General features: G+C 31.8%; 2 protein-coding genes across 2 annotated transcripts; both read right to left on the reverse strand.

The window, feature by feature from the left end:
- Positions 1–295: 295 nt before the first annotated feature.
- Positions 296–11,403, reverse strand: LOC111710631 (uncharacterized). The gene is made up of 12 exons (XM_023484749.1): positions 11,364–11,403; positions 10,255–10,357; positions 9,213–9,312; positions 9,084–9,134; positions 8,254–8,451; positions 7,384–7,539; positions 6,609–6,695; positions 4,278–4,363; positions 2,556–2,725; positions 2,282–2,334; positions 1,739–1,827; positions 296–430 (listed from the first exon to the last, which is right to left on the reverse strand). Exons 2-12 carry the CDS (start codon positions 10,332–10,334, stop codon positions 358–360), a joined length of 1,143 nt encoding a protein of 380 aa, XP_023340517.1. The 5' UTR covers positions 10,335–10,357; positions 11,364–11,403; the 3' UTR covers positions 296–357.
- Positions 11,404–12,162: 759 nt separating this feature from the next.
- Positions 12,163–17,632, reverse strand: LOC111711083 (chymotrypsin-like elastase family member 2A). Its single transcript, XM_023485336.1, has 4 exons — positions 17,448–17,632; positions 14,645–14,754; positions 13,093–13,155; positions 12,163–12,331 (listed from the first exon to the last, which is right to left on the reverse strand). Exons 1-4 carry the CDS (start codon positions 17,547–17,549, stop codon positions 12,163–12,165), a joined length of 444 nt encoding a protein of 147 aa, XP_023341104.1. The 5' UTR covers positions 17,550–17,632.
- Positions 17,633–18,118: the final 486 nt, after the last annotated feature.

Here is an 18,118-nt window from a genome sequence, read left to right on the forward strand (position 1 = left end):
TCGCTACTAATCTTACTTCTATCTGTTGCGTCTATAAGGAGAAACTTGTTAAAGACGACTTACACTGAAGAACGTAGTGTCCATACAAATTTTGAAAGTTACTACATCCGAATCGGTAAGAAACTAAATTTAATTCGTAAATAGATGATATTTCATAATATTTTGTTTGTCGCTAGGTGTCCTTGGAATCTATCCCACGTTGAGCTCAAGAAGCATTAAGAGACACCTAGTGTTTATGAGACGAGTAAAAAAAAAATATTATGAAATATCAACTTTATAAATCATGATACATGAGTTTTAACATTATTATGTATTCTTTAAGAAATAATTAACATTTTATATAATTTATTTTTCACATCACGGGCATATCGGTTCTCCCCCCAAATTCTCAGAAATTGTCTTCTTTATCCAATCGTGCATTAGCGTGACTCTAAATATATTTCAATTCATAACAAATATTTTTTATTAAATCCCTTAACTCCGAAATCCAAATAAACCGTTTCTAAAAGTTTCTAAATTAGATTTTTGTTGTTTATAGTGTTAAAATCTGTTTTTCTAAGTTTTTAGAATAAAGTAATCCAAGAAACTTTACTGTTCTCAAAATTTCTTATCATAAACATTTAAGCTTTCTTACAAGCTAGTGAATCCCAGATATATGAATACATAGGCTGTCATAAGTTTTTGGATAAGAAAAGTAAACTTTGACAGAAAAGAGTTTTTAGATGTTGAAAGTTTTATCGAAAGCTTTTAAAAACGAAGCAACTAACAACAACCCAATGTTTATCCTACAAGGACAGATAACAATGTAGCATGAGACATCTGTCGGCCAAACTATCGTCTTCCAAAGTACGACCACTGTTCATACATTTTGATCAAGAGAACGGGCTTTGATCTCTGTCCTTATTACAAAGACCAAGAATTACATTCCTTGTTAACAACCCCATGCTTATCCTACAAGCATGTTACCCACAAAGCCAGGATGAAACTATATAAAGACAATTTTAAACTCTTCAAACATGACGATTCCAAGTTGGAATCAAGTCTTCTGCTTTAAATGAAGCCTTTCAGTGCCTTGTTTAATGATTTAGAAAAGAAACAAAGAAGTTCATAGATGCAGGAAACTACGAATATAAGGGAATAGACAGTATAAATTCCGTACAGTCGTCTCTGAAGTCTCATCCTTTGTGTATATCAGAAGTAAGTCATAAATTAAAAGGTTGAAAAGAAAATTAAAATGAAATAATAATAAACTAATAATAATAATAAACACCTGCTATTTATCCCTGGTATATATCCCTGGTATATGTCCCTGGTATATATCCCTGGTATATATCCCTGGTATAAATCCCTGGTATATATCCCTAGTAAATATACCTGGGATATATCCCTGGTATATATCCCTAGTAAATATACCTGGTAAATATCCCTGGTATATATCCCTAGTAAATATTACCTGGTATATACCTTGTATATATACCTGGTATATATACCTGGTATATATCCCTGGTATATATCCGTGGTATATATTCCTGGTATATATCCCTGGTAAATATTACCTAGTATATATCCCTGGTATATATCCCTGGTAAATATACCTGGTATATATCCCTAGTAAATATACCTTGTATATATGCCTGGTATATATCCCAAGTAAATATACCTGGTATATATACCTGGTATATATCCCTAGTAAATATACCTGGTATATATGCCTGGTATATATCCCAAGTAAATATACCTGGTATATATCCCTGGTGAGTTAAAGGTTGCACATTGAACTCCACGTGATACAATACCCAGTTGAAAGGCAAGAGACTTCCCGTTAATCTAATAATATAAAAATTATTTTAAGTATAAGTTGCCAGGGTTGGATTTTTAATCTCGATACGTCACTATATAGACTCTATTAGAGATTCTGTGACGGGTTAGGCTATGTTCAGTTGAAGTTCTATAATCTTTACACTAGCTGAAATGCCCGGCGTTGCCCATGGAATTTTTTTAAATATTAAGTTTAATAATGACACTTTTCTTGAATCTAAAAATATTTGAATGACATTAAAGTGCTGTCGATGTAATTGCAAGTGGAATTTCACAACAATACACACCCTTGTGTTCATATAGTTCTAGCTACAAAATAAATTCAATTTTAAGAAGGAATATATCCTGGTAATACTCCAAACCAAGAGTAAACCATTTGAAAATTAATTAAAAGTCTCAAATTACCAAAATAATGTATTAACAATTACAGTAGTGAAATAGTAAGAAATATTTTCATGAATACCTTTATATTTCTCCATAATGGACCTCCTGAATCCCCTTGACAGGAGTCTCGTCCTTAGTATATTTAGTGCTGTCAATATTTCCGGAGAATTTTGTTCAGATTCAGACAATTTTGGTTTTATTTAATAAATATAGATATGAACGAAATTCTTGATATATCCGACAATATTAACAACACAAAAATTGCAGACGACATTTCAAAAATGCCAGGACAGTCATGTTTCATGGGACACCCTGTATTAAAACATTGAAAGTTACATTTAAAAAAGATTTACCTCCCAGATACCAGTTGTACGGGTAGTCTTGAGGTAGTCCTGTCAGGTCCTGTTTGTAACTTTGGAATAAATATTTATATTTGGAGGGACGGCTAATCTTTTCCTTAGCAGGGTCTCCTTTTACATTTTGATACGCAATTGCGTCAGCTGTCAACTCTTCCTTGGTCTTCCTGCAAATGTAATCGTCTTTATATCCCGTAATTTAAAGGGACTGTAAGCGTAATTATAAGTGATCCTTCGTACAAAGATTACAAGCTTCGTCTGATCAAGTATGAATTATAATATCCCTAGTATATATCCGTAATTATAAGTGATCCTTCGTACAAAGATTACAAGCTTCGTCTGATCAAGTATGAATTATAAATTAATATTTATAAAATTGAAATCTCAATATTTGCAGTTGTGGTTTTCTATAAAAGAGACTTTCTACTGCAGAACAACATTTAGGAATTATCAGAATTCTATACTTTTAAACCTAGAAAAAAACGACAATATATTTTTCATTGCTGATCAGATAAATGTTTCAAGGATACCATTGTGAATCGGGTATTCTCATCTTTGCAGGTAGGGTCACTTGAAATCACACTTACAGACAGTTCTTGACTTTTCTGTTCTTAGGCACAATTTGTTTCAGAACAAAATGATGAAAGTATTTAATACATTTACCAGCGAAAATACAAAGTCTTATACAAAGAAAAACGATGCGCATTGATCACCCTGTAACCGATATCTGGGATCACCCTGTAACCAATATCTGGGATCAACCTGTAACCGATATTTGGGATCACCCTGTAACCGATATCTAGGATCACCCTGTAACCGATATCTGGGATCACCCTGTAACCAATATCTGGGATCACCCTGTAACCGATATCTGGGATCACCCTGTAACCCATTTCAGGGATCACCCGATTTATTGCATTTGTGAAACCAGGTTTAAGCATATTTTTATTTTTTTAATATACAAGAGATATATTTAGATATATTTGGATATATCTAGATGGATTTGGATATATTTGGACGGATTTGTATATATTTATATGGATTTAGATATATTTTTTATATTTTTGGATGGATTTGTATATATTTATATGGATTTAGATATATTTTTTAAAATTTTTGGATGGATTTGTAAATAGATGGATATATTTGGATAGATTTGGATATATTTGAATATATTTGGATATATTTGAATATATTTGGATGGTTTTGGATGGATCTGGATGAATTTGGATATATTTGGATGGATTTAGGTGGATTTGTACATAGATGAATATATTTGGATGGATTTGGATGGATTTAGGTGGATTTAGGTGGATTTGTATATAGATGGATATATTTGGATTGATTGGGTTATATTTAAATATATTTGGATGGATTGACTGAATTTGGATATACTCGGATGGATTTGGATGGATTTGGATGGATCTAAAGATATAGGATCGGAACCATAATACCATTAAAAGTAGAGAGCAAGATTTTTATTTATTTTTGTCTGAAAACAATTTTATACCTTATACTTAAATATTATAAATATTATACCTTACTTAAATATTATACCTTACTTAAATATTATACCTTACTCAAATATTTTACTTTACTTAAACATTATACTTTACTTAAATATTATACCTTACATAAATATTATACTTTACTTAAATTTTATACCTTACTCAAATATTATACCTTACTCAAATATTTTACTTTACTTAAATATTATACCTTACTTTCACAAACTCATAGCGTTGTGATGGCAGAATTGTTTTTTTCCCCGCACACATCTCATACTCTTCATTAAACTTCATGTGCTGAACAACAAGAGAACAAGATTACTCATGTGCTGAACAACAAGAGAACAAGATTACTCATGTGCTGAACAACAAGAGAACAAGATTACTCATGTGCTGAACAACAAGAGAGCAAGATTACTCATGTGCTGAACAACAAGAGAGCAAGATTACTCATGTGCTGAACAACAAGAGAGCAAGATTACAAAGAATTTTATTAAAACTGTCCTCCAAGGGCCTACTGAAATATCCAATAGAAAACAGATCTTTGGTCAGCATAGAGAACTTCTCAGGGTTGTAAAAGTTGTTAAAATCAAATTATTTTTTATAGAATTATCAGACTAATGGTCTTGGCAACATTATTTTAAGCGTAGACCTTATAATTTTAGATTCCCGTCAATTATCTACTTCTTTATAGATCTAATAAATGATGGTATAATACAACTTTTTTCTTATGCAATTTTTTACTATCTCTGACACGTTCTTTCCCCGAACTATAACTTCTATTTAAAGTTGCAAACATAAGTTTATCTAAATAAATAAATCTTCTTTGGGAGATCTTTTTAAAAGTTAAAAGGTAATAATAGTTAATAAATGATTATTAATTCAAAAATCGAAGAAACTGATTGCGCGCCTCATACTCTAATTTGCTAATCGCCATATTTTTACAACCTGATGGTGTAAATCTTTCACAGTTCTAACCACACTATTTTTTTGTTCAAAATACTGCAAATCAAATCTAAGCAAATCAAAGCATAGTTGAGATTGTATTATATATATTTAGATCCAGCAGAGTTTATTAAATGTTCAAGATCTACAACATCAGACTCAGAGCTGAAAACTTTAGAATGGGATATCCTTAATCACGATATCTTAATCTGATTATCCAATGTGCACACTTTTGATTTTCTATTTAATGCTCTTTTTTGGATAATTCTACTGTATAAAATTACGTTTGATAACAATTACAGATAGAATGTTATATCGATTGGACTAATATCCGATTGAATTAAAGTCAGCTGTTCACAAGCCGGCTTTTAGAGTATTATAACAAAGACGATATCGAATTCGTCACTGAATTCCCATGTTTATTGGGACACCCTGTATATCTTTATGTCGCTTTAATTTCTTCTACTTGTTATAGTATATATTTTGGTATATCCGCTTTGCCTAGAAACTAAACTATTAACTCAATCCACTCAATTTAGAATTTTTAAACTATACTAAGAACATTCCCGTGGTTCTACCGAGGCAAATCGGTTATGGGTGCATACAATCAAAACGCCCACCCAAACAGATGTTTGTCTTATAGGAAAAAAATGGAAAATTGAAATTTAAAATTTCAAAAATTGCAAAGCCATCTGTAAAAACATAAAAAATGGGCCAAAGAATTAAATCTTTGTCAAAAACCAAATTTTTTACATCCATATATATCTTTGCAACCTGATGGTACTTTAAACTTAGCTTATATGATTTAACAGAACTCATAGTTTAAAATGCCGAAGGTCTGCGACATTGGGTTGCAAGACCTAGGCAATAGTGTAGCGGAGGCAAGAATTTGATGATCTTTTAACGAAAAGTTCAGGATCATTAGAATGTGTGTCAAAAACTTTTTTTTTGATGTAAAGCAAAGCNGTTTATATTCCTGGTTATCTCTAGATATCACCTTATTTTTGATGTAAAGCAAAGCTCCCAATATGCCTAGTGTTAGTTTATATTCCTTGTTATCTTTAGATATCACCTTATTTTGATGTATAGCAAAGCTCCCAATTTGCCTAGTACTAGTTTATACTCCTTGTTATCTCTCTAGATATCACCTTATTTTTGATGTAAAGCAAAGCTCCCAATATGCCTAGTACTAGTTTATTTTCCTTGTTATCTCTAGATATCACCTTATTTTTGATGTATAGCAAAGCTCCCAATATGCCTAGTACTAGTTTATATTCCTTGTTATCTCTCTAGATTTCACCTTAATTTTGATGTAAAGCAAAGCTCCCAATATGCCTAGTTCTAGTTTATATTCCTTGTTATCTCTCTAGATATCACCTTATTTTAATGTATAGCAAAGCTCCCAATATGCCTAGTACTAGTTTATACACCTTGTTATCTCTCTAAATATCACCTTATTTTTGATGTAAAGCAAAGCTCCCAATATGCCTAGTACTAGTTTCTATTCCTTGTTATCTCTCTAGATTTCACCTTAATTTTGATGTAAAGCAAAGCTCTCAATATGTCTTTATATTCCTTGTTATCTCTACCATATCACCTTATTTTTGACAAGCTCTGTTGCACACCAACCCGGAAACTTTGAGTCAGGACCGGGGTTTTCTGCCAGATATCGCTTCGAGACCATCTTCACAGATCTCAAATTCAAATTCAAAAATAAAGATGACTTAAATATTTTTCTTTAATTTCAAGTGACCCTCCATACAAAGATGGCAATGCCCGATTTACAACGGTACCCTTGGAATCTTAAAAAATGAAAATGGTTAAAACCTGAGCATCATAGGCGTTGAACGATATATATAAGACATCTATCTGATGTTCCTGTCTCGAGAAATCCTTCTTGGGGTTATCATAGTACTTGCTCCTTAACACAGTACCTGACACAGAAAGCAATCATGCTACATATTCATTTGAAGCGTAGTTCATCTGAATAATGGGTTTTACTTAGAAGTTTACAAACGTAGATAGTTAATAATGTTACAGTAATATTACAAACAAAATACGTGGTGTCTCTTTGGTCTGTGTATTTTTTGTAATGTTTATTTTCTTAGACTTTAGCCGGACTTTAAATAACACATTTAATTTGGTTTATAAATACAAATAGTATGCCAGGGGGTGTTAAATAAGTATTGAAGTTTATTTATTAGATAAAAATACGGTCTAGGAAAGTAATTAGTGGAATGTTCGGCGAAGCATTGAAGGGAATGTTGAATGGGTACCATTGTGAATCTGACAAGCCAATCTTAAAATGAAAAATTACTTCTAATATCATTCACAATCCTTTTGAATCTAATCTAAGTGTTGTTTGAGTTTCCCTGTATATCTGTGGTGCTACAAATATAAGTTGCATTTTCCTTTGCAAGATCAACAATCTTAACTGGAGCTGAGTTAGCAATAGCGTTGAAATCTCCATAGCTCCAGTTCTGTGAACCTGGAACCATATTCTGGAAGTTTGCTTCTTTCATGAATTCCTGGATAATTTGAAGTAAGTGTTGTATGATCATACTAGCTCAATTTCCCGGCGTTGCCCGTAAAATTAAACAAAAAATGAAGAAAAAATGTTCAAAAACTTCCTGTCTTGAAAGAAAAAACGAATTTTTTAGCCTATGTTACCCCCAGGGTCCCCAGGGTCCCCATGGGTTTTCTAAAAAATGTCAATTTAGTCCAACCGATTGGTCAGCTATAGCATACATATAAATATATAGTATGAGCAAACGAAGAGCTTTATTATATAGACTAACTGGATCGCCCGGATTTTCCAAGGTTTATATTATTATTGATAGTCATAGTNTGGTTCAGGATTATGGACTGTATATACTCCGTATACCTGACATGATAGATAGAAATCATCTGGTTCAGGATTATGGTCTGTATATACTCCGTATACCTGACATGATAGAGAGAAATCATCTGGTTCAGGATTATGGACTGTATATACTCCGTATACCTGACATGATAGTGAGAAATCATCTGGTTCAGAATTATGGACTGTATATACTCCGTATCCTGACATGATAGAGAGAAATCGTCAGGTCAGGATTATGGACTGTATATACTCCGTATACCTGACATGATAGAGAGAAATCGTCAGGTTCAGGATTATGGTCTGTATATACTCCGAATACCTGACATGATAGAGAGAAATCATCTGGTTCAGGATTATGGACTGTATATACTCCGTATACCTGACACGACGGTGAGAAATCGTCAGGTTCAGGATTAGTTAATGTACAATCTGTTGTCATGATGCCGGCTACCGGCCAGGACTTCTCGCACTTAGATGCTCGGCCAGGGAACTCAACGCTAGGAGCTGTTAGACAAGTTGAACCAACATTTTTGTCAGATATTCTCACTCCCCAACCTGCTACTATTCCACATCCACCCTTGCAAGGGAAACTGGTATTAGTTAAATCACGTTAAAATATTTGGAATATTTTCATAATTCATATTTTAGTCTCTCATTCAAAACCCGGAAAAAATAGCGTAATTAAAGACCGCATACATTTGAACATATAATCCATTGCCCAACATAAAAGTACAAAATAGCTAATACAAAAAATCTACATTTAATGGGTGTACATGGTGTACATGGGTTCTGAAGTTCAAACTGACTAGACTTGTAAACAGGGAACCGTGAGATATGCATTATAAACCTTCTTTGATTTGAAAGAAGAATATTAAAGGGACTGTGAGATATACATTATATACACCTTCTTTGATTTGAAAGTAGAATATAAAATATTGATGTAAATATTGTATGTCCAATTAGCGGTATCTTTAACAGCTTTGTCTGATGAATCAGATATCTATGTTTTTGTTTAAAAAAACTGATTGTTTTCTGTTGTGGTTTCTCTATAAAAGTGACTTATGCATTTCTTGCTTTAGAATCAATGAAGAAATTAACAGAAACAATGATCAGATTCAGGTTTCAAGGGTACCGATGTTTGCCCCGCGTATTTTTAAAATAGAGGGTTTTAAAAAATGACAACGTTAGTTCCTGTTAATGTGAATATACCTTCATCCTAAAATTGATATGTCCTAGTTCCCCCTGATTTGCAGGCCTGTCCTGAACAAAACTTGGTGTCTCATAAACAGAAAAAATTGTTTATTTGTTTTTTAAAAAATTAAATCTTTAAAGTTGTACCACTGCCATATCTGGACAGGGCGGGTAGTCAGCTAAGTCTGGAGTTGCGAGACAAATTGGTCGGACACTGTCCGAAAATGCTGGAATTGCTCGAGCTAACCTAAAACACATCTTACTCAGAGCATTTATATATTGAAATTCTATGTTTTTAAATCCAAAAATGTAACACTACAAAACTTATTGGTCACTGACAAAAAAATCAATTTTCAATAAGATCAAATGCAAATTACAATAAGCTGTATAACTTGAGTTTTTGGATAAACATCTAAATTTTCAATCTTTGATATTTTAAATTTAGAATATTTGATCATAACAGAATTCATTTTTTGAAATACGACACTGGATTACAAAGATTACAAAAATCAGAGTTGGTACAAATGATCGAAAAGAAATATGTTAGTGAACTGGGGGTGGAAAATATGTACATCTACTTTATTCACATCAATGCCAAAAAACATTCTTATCGCGGTAATTAGATCTTACAGATTAAGGACTATATATGACGTAATTATAAGTAACTCTCCATTTCACGGGCAGCCGTAGTACATTTGAATTTCCGAGCCGGGTCAACCTTTCCGGTCCCAGTTTGTACTGTACCCAGCTCTATGGACAAGACTAGACGGTGCAATAAGGTTGACGTGGTCAGACTTTATGCTTCATATAGGCTGAATTGACTTTTACTAAAGTGGCAGAGGTGCTTGATTTACAATTGTAGCCTTTAGATAAAATGAGGCAAAGATAACCAAGGAAATTAACAGAATCCAACACGTTTAGGCTAGAAAAAGATGATTTCTCCCTCCCCATTTATCTGATAAAAGTGTAGCAATTTTTTAACTAAATTTTCAGAATCATTTTTATGAAATTTTACGATTTGTTATTTTGTTTTTACATTGACGCAAGAAATGAAAGGCCAAAAATTATCATGGCATAAAATGGGAAAATACTCGGGCTGATCCCACTTTGTAAATGTAGTCACATAAAACTTTAAAATGTCTAAAATGTATAAAATGTATAAAATGTATAAAAATGTCTAGATGTATCCCTAACGATGAGTATATCCGGGGTATTAGATAACTCCTGAGAAGAAGAGAGGCTGGGATGAATCCACATCATATCAGTCATATACAGGAAACCAGCTTTTGTAGCTAGAACAAAGCATACTTTTTATATGAAGAAAAGTTTGGAAAGTTGGGGGGAAAATGAAAAAAAAACGTTAAGAAAAGTTTATAAGAAATGTTGGGAACAGATGGTATAGTAGCTAGTTGGGAAAAATTGGAAAAAGTTGAAAAATGTTGGGGAAAAATTGGAGCAGTTGGAAAAAATTAAAGGGAACAGACCGGCTATGTAAGGTGGTTGTGGACAAATTCTTTAGGATTCATTTGAGACATATAGAACTTTTTAAAGATCTGTAAATCCTGAGTTTGAGCGCAAAGTCGACGTTCAAAATCGTACTTTTGGGTGGATGCGTTTTCAGAATTGTTTTTATTTTAAAAATGTAAACAAAATTCAACAGTAAATTAATTAGTTGTTTAGGAACAGGTTTAGAAAATAAAAAATAATCTTATCATCGAAAATAAGTAATCTTGTTCAATTATTAGTTTATATTTTCTCATTATTCTGGTTTCTCGTTATTCTCAAAGATTTTCTGCAGATTTTCTGCAGATTTTCTGCAGATTTTCTGGAATTATTATTGAAAAGAAGACATTTGAAGAATTTGTAGAAATCTGCGAAAAAATTTATAGAAAATAAGAAATTCAATGTAATGATGAAAACGAAATAATTGATTCTAGCATTGATATATTGACAAATTGCTTTTGAGAAATATGTTCCTAACCATCTAATTAGTTTACTGTATAATTTTTACTTTATTTTTCATCGTCGTTATTTAATAACTTAAAAAAGACCGATTCTGAAAACGTACCCACTCAAATTCATGATTTTGAACGTCGACTGTGCACTCAAACTCAGTAATTGTACATCGTGGAAAAGGTTTACATGTCTCAAATGAATCCTAAAGAATTTGTCCACAATACTGCATATTCATTTCAACTAACTTACATAGCCGGTCTGTCCCTTTAAGAAAGTTAGAAAAGGAGGGGAGAGATGGAAGAGTTTTATCATGGTTACTAATAAAATCTATATCCTCTATACCTTCTTCTTGGTTTCTCAATTCATCAACCGTCCAGGGAAGACCCTTTAAATAAATTCTTTAATAAAGTTTTTATTGTTTTAAATTATATTTATAAAGTTACTGATGTCTCGGAACAATTTAGAATTCTCTGATCCTCCTTTTAAGAATAAAAATATTTTAAACTTAGAATATTTGATCTGTAAAGTTTGAGGCGTGTTATAGTCCTAGGTCGGAACTTTAGTTGAAAGTATCGAGAATCTTGAACGCTTGAGATGGAATTTAAAGAATTTGAGCCGTGGTTTAAATCCCCAAAACCCGGTTTAAATTAAGCGCCGGCTTAAATCTTGAAACATTTGATACAATTTTAAGTGGAACCAATCATATTTAAACCGCGGCTTAAATTTAAACCGCCGCTCAAATTCTTTAAATCCGGCCATTGGTCTCGATATCCAAGTGGGCACTTTAAAATTTGAGGATAAATTCATGATCCTTCAATTAAAATTATCCCTGCAGGGTTTGACCATCACGGGATATCGATGAGGAATCAAATTAATCTGTAGATCTTTATTAAGTTCTGATTTCAGAGCTGGGATTATGTAGTAGGTATGTTCCTCTAACGTTAACGTTAGGTATGAGCTCCTATAACGTAAACGTTTAACGTTCACGTGATATAGAATATATCCAAACGTTACACATTATTGTAACGTAACGTACAAAAAAGTACATTTTACGTTACGTTACACTATCTCTACGCCATACTAAATCTATTGGTTCAGAATAGAGAACAAACACATGGCTGAACCCTGATTGGATCCGGCGCTAATGGACCGGCATACTAGAGTGATGCATGTCTGCAAGTATGTGATACGTATCAAAATAGAAATCAAAACCTGTCTTCGTTGTATTGATATATATGACGACGCCTGTAATACAAATTTCACTAACCTTGATTGTTATAGGAACACTAGGTTGTACATCACCCATTTGCCTTTAATTAAAGGGATTGGTCAGGTATTTAAATAAAGTTGCAGGCAATGCTGTAACTAGGGGGGGGGGTAGAGGCGCGTTTCCCCTTTCTCACCCCCGACTAACCAGGGCAATTTGCATTCGGTTTCTTCTGTTTTAATTCAATCGGATTTTAAAAAGATAGAATTGAGGGTAAAATGACCGGTTTTGATAAAATTTTTTGATAATTTTACAACAATTTTCATTTTTACAAAAACACCCAATTACAGCCCTGGTTGGATGTATCAGCTTTAGAACAGAGAATTTTAATAAAAGATTTCTCACATATGAATATGATTGACAGAACAGTAACTATTTCGCCATGTAAAATAATTTCTGAAGGAATCTCCGGATTTTTCTTCATCAAACTTTCAGCGCATTTTCAATTAAGCGTATGTTTGAAGTTTAAAGATAAAATGACGAAATCAATTTTTTCTATATGTTTTTAGCACCCTGTTCAATAATTGGTACCTTCCTCATTATTCATATATCATGACCAGTCCTTTTTCATTTGGCATGGATCAGAATTATTATAGAAATTAAAAATTGAAAATTGATAATTATCTTCATTATTAAAAATAAAATTACTTCCTTTTTTGTAAATTTTGTTAATTTATTGATTATAATTCCGAATTTGAAAAAAAATTCAAAAACTTAAAAAAATATATTTTAATGAAGAGGCCTTACAAAATAGTTTAAAGAAATGATTCGTAAAAATAAATAAGTTTTAATAAGTTTTTTAACCTGGAGCAGAAGATAGGAAAATTTGAAGGGCTACAAATACAGTGAGCAGCTGATAGAATAAACCTATACAAATATATTGAGCAGCTGATAGAATAAACCTATACAAATACAGTGAGCAGCTGATAGAATAAACCTATAAAAATACAGCTGATAGAATAAACCTACACAAATACAGTGAGCAGCTGATAGAATAAACCTATACAAATACAGTGAGCAGCTGATAGAATAAACCTACACAAATACAGTGAGCAGCTGATAGAATAAACCTATACAAATACAGTAAGCAGCTGATAGAATAAACCTATACAAATACAGTGTACAGCTGATAGAATAAACCCACACAAATACAGTAAGCAGCTGATAGAATAAACCTATACAAATACAGTGAGCAGCTGATAGAATAAACCTACACAAATACAGTAAGCAGCTGATAGAATAAACCTATACAAATACAGTGAGCAGCTGATAGAATAAACCTATACAAATACAGCTGATAGAATAAACTACAAATACAGTAAGCACCTGATATAAAAATGTAGTAAGCATCTGATAAAATAAACCTATACAAACACAGTATAGGTGGCTAAAAATTCTGATTATGTAATCCCTATATCTTTGCAACCAGTTTTAGAAAACGCTTAATAATTCAAACTGAAAATTCCTTTAGATAAAAATGTCTAGGTTTAAAATGGTTTATATCATTAGGGTTGCAATGATAGGAATTGGAAAATTAAAGTTTGTGGCGATACTACTGTTTAGGTCCTTTTATCTGTTCATTAGGGGTTTTCATTTTTACAGATTAATTAAAAGTTTTCGGAAATAAAGGGAGGAAAGAATCTTTTTTCGGCAAATGAAGAATAAATCTACCTCCTAGATGCTTCACAGAGCCAGGTGTCACGCAGACGCTGATAAAAGTATACGGAACGATTACTCTCACCCCGGACTAACCACAGTGAACAGTAATCGGTTTGTTCTATTTGAAATCAAATGTGTTTTGGTCTATAATTCAACAACCTTTTACTTTACAGATTTGTTTATTCTATATATTTTCATTCAAAATACATATGCCGACATAAAAGTATAAAAACAAATTATGTTTAATAGGTCAAATTGTGATCTAAAGTCACAGCTTTCTGGAATATTGACAGAACCGTTAAATCCACGTGAGCTCTGGATCAATTCTATTTAGAATAAGCCTCTTATCATGTGTAGCATCTAGAGGGTAAATTTATTAGAAAATCGATTAAAAAAAGTTTTTAATGTTTTTTTTATTATTATTAGTTTCAGGAAAGCGGACACAAATTGATTCGGAAAAAAATAAAAACCCCATTTATATAATCCCTGTATATATTTGCATCCTGATGGTGTAGACCTTTAATTTTTAAACTTTAACGAGTTGGCTCAGAAAAATGTCTGAGTTTAAAAAGGTCCACAACATCAGATTGCAAAAATATAAGTGTTTGCAGTTCTGACCGCCAAGTTTAAAGAATTTATAGTTTTCGGAACATGTCGCCATGTTATTTCAGACTTTGGTCGAGCCTGATGAATTTACTTTGCATTAATGATAGAACCACCACATTGCTCATCAGCAAAATGGATCATAAGAATCCAGGGTAAAGGATTCCTCAGAGTTTCTCCACCAACTATCCTTCCATTCTCAGCCTGTTTAAAGGAACTATTATTCAAAAATAAATTTAATTCACAAATTTTCGAAATGTGAAACACAACCGTCAACTGTTTTTCTTTTAAAACAGGATTTTCTTTTTGAAAAAAGTATATAAAAAGTATGTAAAAAGTATGTAAAAAGTATGTAAAAAGNCATGCTATTCTAGAGATGATGTAAAATTTGATTTGAATCCGAGGAAAATGCGCGAACAGTTTTGTTGTTTGGCATTGTATTGTTTTGTATTGAAATGTTGTCATTTAGAATATATCTGGCCTGCCTTTAATAAGTATTATACTTAAGTTTGCGAATAATTTTATGATAATGATAAAAATTATTAAACAAGATAAAATTTATAAATAATATTGGTGTATTGCACGATAATCATTAAAACAGTCATACGTGATATTTTAAATGAATGGGATGGTTTAGAGTGGACTCCTTATGAATTCAAAATATTTTTAATTTTGGCGCAAAGCCCATACTTCTTTTAGACCAATAAAGCGATTCATGTATATGGTTCTGTTCAGAAGATATAATAAAAAGACGACATTAAAAATCATCTATGAATTATCTTTACAGATTAAATTTAGGGGAAGGGGTGGTTATTCATATGTTTGTAGATTTGAAAGGCTGCATCAAATAAAGATTTATGTTACCCACTGAACAATTATTTTTTCATTTGCCACATTTTTACTGCAATATAGTTTTTTCATAAATACGCAAAAAATGTCATAAATTAATTAATTGAAAAAAATGGATGAAATAATTTCTTATCGCAGTTTTATTCTTATAGTCCAGAAATTATGATCTTGGTACAAAGTTTAGACAGAAAACTTCTAAAATGAAGATAGGACACCAAATTAAATTTTCAAGTGAAAAATGCCTGGAAACAGGAAAAGGAAAAAATAAACAAAAGAAAAGAAATGCATTAATAAAACAGCAAGGAAATTACTCATCATAAAACAGACTCAATTTCAAATTTGTACTTTTAAAACACTTTTTCAAAAAGACTAGGAAAATGGGAAAAATTTTGGGTTTTTACTTATCTTTTATATTCTCAAAATACATGCCTAAGGTCAATCACTGTTCTGACATTTATGCAAAATCGCAAGAAAATAACTGCAAAAATGACCCCCATTTAAAATTTGTGGCCTTTGGGGGTAAATGTGGACATTTCCCTTTGCCTTTAAAAACATCCTTAATACTTACGTTTACAGTTAAAATTCTCATCTGCAGTTAGTAGAGGTGCATAAGTGATATACAGAAAAACAATTAATATAAGTTCACTTATAAAAGAGAAATGCATAGTTTAAAAACAAATTATACTTTAAACTTTACATTTGTTAGTTTTAATCAATAATTGATTGTAATAATATATACAACATTCTTCTAACAATGCCGGGAGAAAGAACTTAACTTATAATTGATATTATTTACAAGCTGATTTAGAGTTTATTATTCAAATACAGGGTGTCCCACGAAACTTGACAATCGGAAGACGACTTGAAGGAAGTCTAAAGATCTATGAAATTCTAAAGTTAATAATCACAACATCCCTAGTCCTTCTATTTCCAAATTGTGGTCTGTTTTTTGTGCTCTCAATATTACCGAAGATATTAAGAATTTCATTCAGACTTCAATATCTTGAATAAAACCAAAGTTGTCGAGACCACATTTTGGAAATACCAGGGAATGTTGTGATTATTGTTAAAATATCAAACATTTAAAAGTAGGTTGACAGTAAGTATTATAACTGAAGCTAAATTTAAAAACAAATAAGGGGGAGAGTAACCTTGCCACTCTCAATATATTGAATATAGTTACAGGGCTCCAAAAAATAGTTCTGCTCTGCAATTTGGCTAGCTGCAGAAAACATCCAAAAAATTCATTTATTTTTTATTTTCAAAATTAGCCAAAGTATGATTGAAGGATGGACAAGGAATGGAAGATCAAGAAGAAAGAATGAAAAACAAGAAATATAGAAGTCTCAAAATGTTTCCATCTGATATCATATTGAAATTTAAAAATATTGTAAAATTTAATTATAATAAATTATTAAAGTTAAAAAAAGTAGGTTGACCAACGAATGCCGGAGAATTATTTTAAAAAATCAACACTCTGTATGAGAAATCAGGATGAATTATAAAGGTCTCAACAATTCAATTGATTTTGTTAGCTAAAAAATATAAGTTTTGAATCAAAATATTTATATTTCCGGTTCTTTAATAAATTTTTACAATTTTTGTTTAAAGCATTTTTATGTAATCAAAATTTTACATCCTTCTAAGAATATCAAAAATTCCGGATTAAAAAAAAAATTACATTAAATTATTTTTGTTGGAATTTAAACTTTTGTGTTTCAGACTAATCTATATATAAATTTGGCTTGTCTGTCTGTTTGGATGTCTGTTTGTTTGTATCCAATAAACGTCAAAACGGCTGAACCGATCGGGCCCAATTTTTTTGTGGGACGTCACGTGAATGATAAAAATTTTTAAAAAATGTGTTTTAAAGGTTTTTAATTTTGTAAAAAAATTTAGTATACAGGTCACACCAATCCAGCATTGCATTCTACGCGCTGGGTCCACTACACGTGGTACATTAGACTGGCAGGTACGAGTAAATTTTTGTACCGGATCATGCGATGATTGGACTGGAGTGAAATTGTTTTTATTGTTGGTGTACTCGCCTTTTTTGTTAACAGTTTCAGTTTCTCTATCCTCAGTTCCTTATCAGTACAACTTGTATTAGCTTCAAATGCTTTACAGTCTGCCTGTACATTATCCATCATGACGTCATTGGGTGTGTACTGTCCGCATACATCTGTATAGTGTAAACAGTGTACAAGTTGGAGTCCGAGAAGAATGATATTACTACGGGGTGTCCCACATCATATTAGATCGTTTCTAACTCTAAAATGCGATTTTTTCGGTACAAATCAGAAAATTTAAAAAGAATGAACCATTTAAAAAAATGTGTAGGTTTTCTGCGTATTTTGTGCGTATTCTGGCGTACAAGCTTGGAGATAATCCAATATGATATAGGACGCTCTGTATATTAATAAATCATAATTTATTAAAGATATATAGTCTATATAAAAATTTGGCTTGTCTGTCTGTCTGTTTGTTTGTTTGTATTCAAAAAAACGTCAAAACGCTGAACTGATATGGCCCAAATTTTGTTTGGGACCTCGCGTGGCCCCAGGGAAGGTTTATGAATGATCGAAATTTTAAAAATTTGTGTTCAAAAGTGTTTTATTTTTGTAAAATTTTGAAAATGCGCGAAAAAATAGAAGATGGGCGCGAAGCGCCCTAAAAGCCTAGTAAAAAAATAAGTGTACGTTAATAATACCGTGTTTGT

This window comes from Eurytemora carolleeae, unplaced genomic scaffold (genome assembly GCF_000591075.1).
Source record: "Eurytemora carolleeae unplaced genomic scaffold, Eaff_2.0 scaffold32, whole genome shotgun sequence".
Classification (NCBI taxonomy): domain Eukaryota; kingdom Metazoa; phylum Arthropoda; class Copepoda; order Calanoida; family Temoridae; genus Eurytemora; species Eurytemora carolleeae.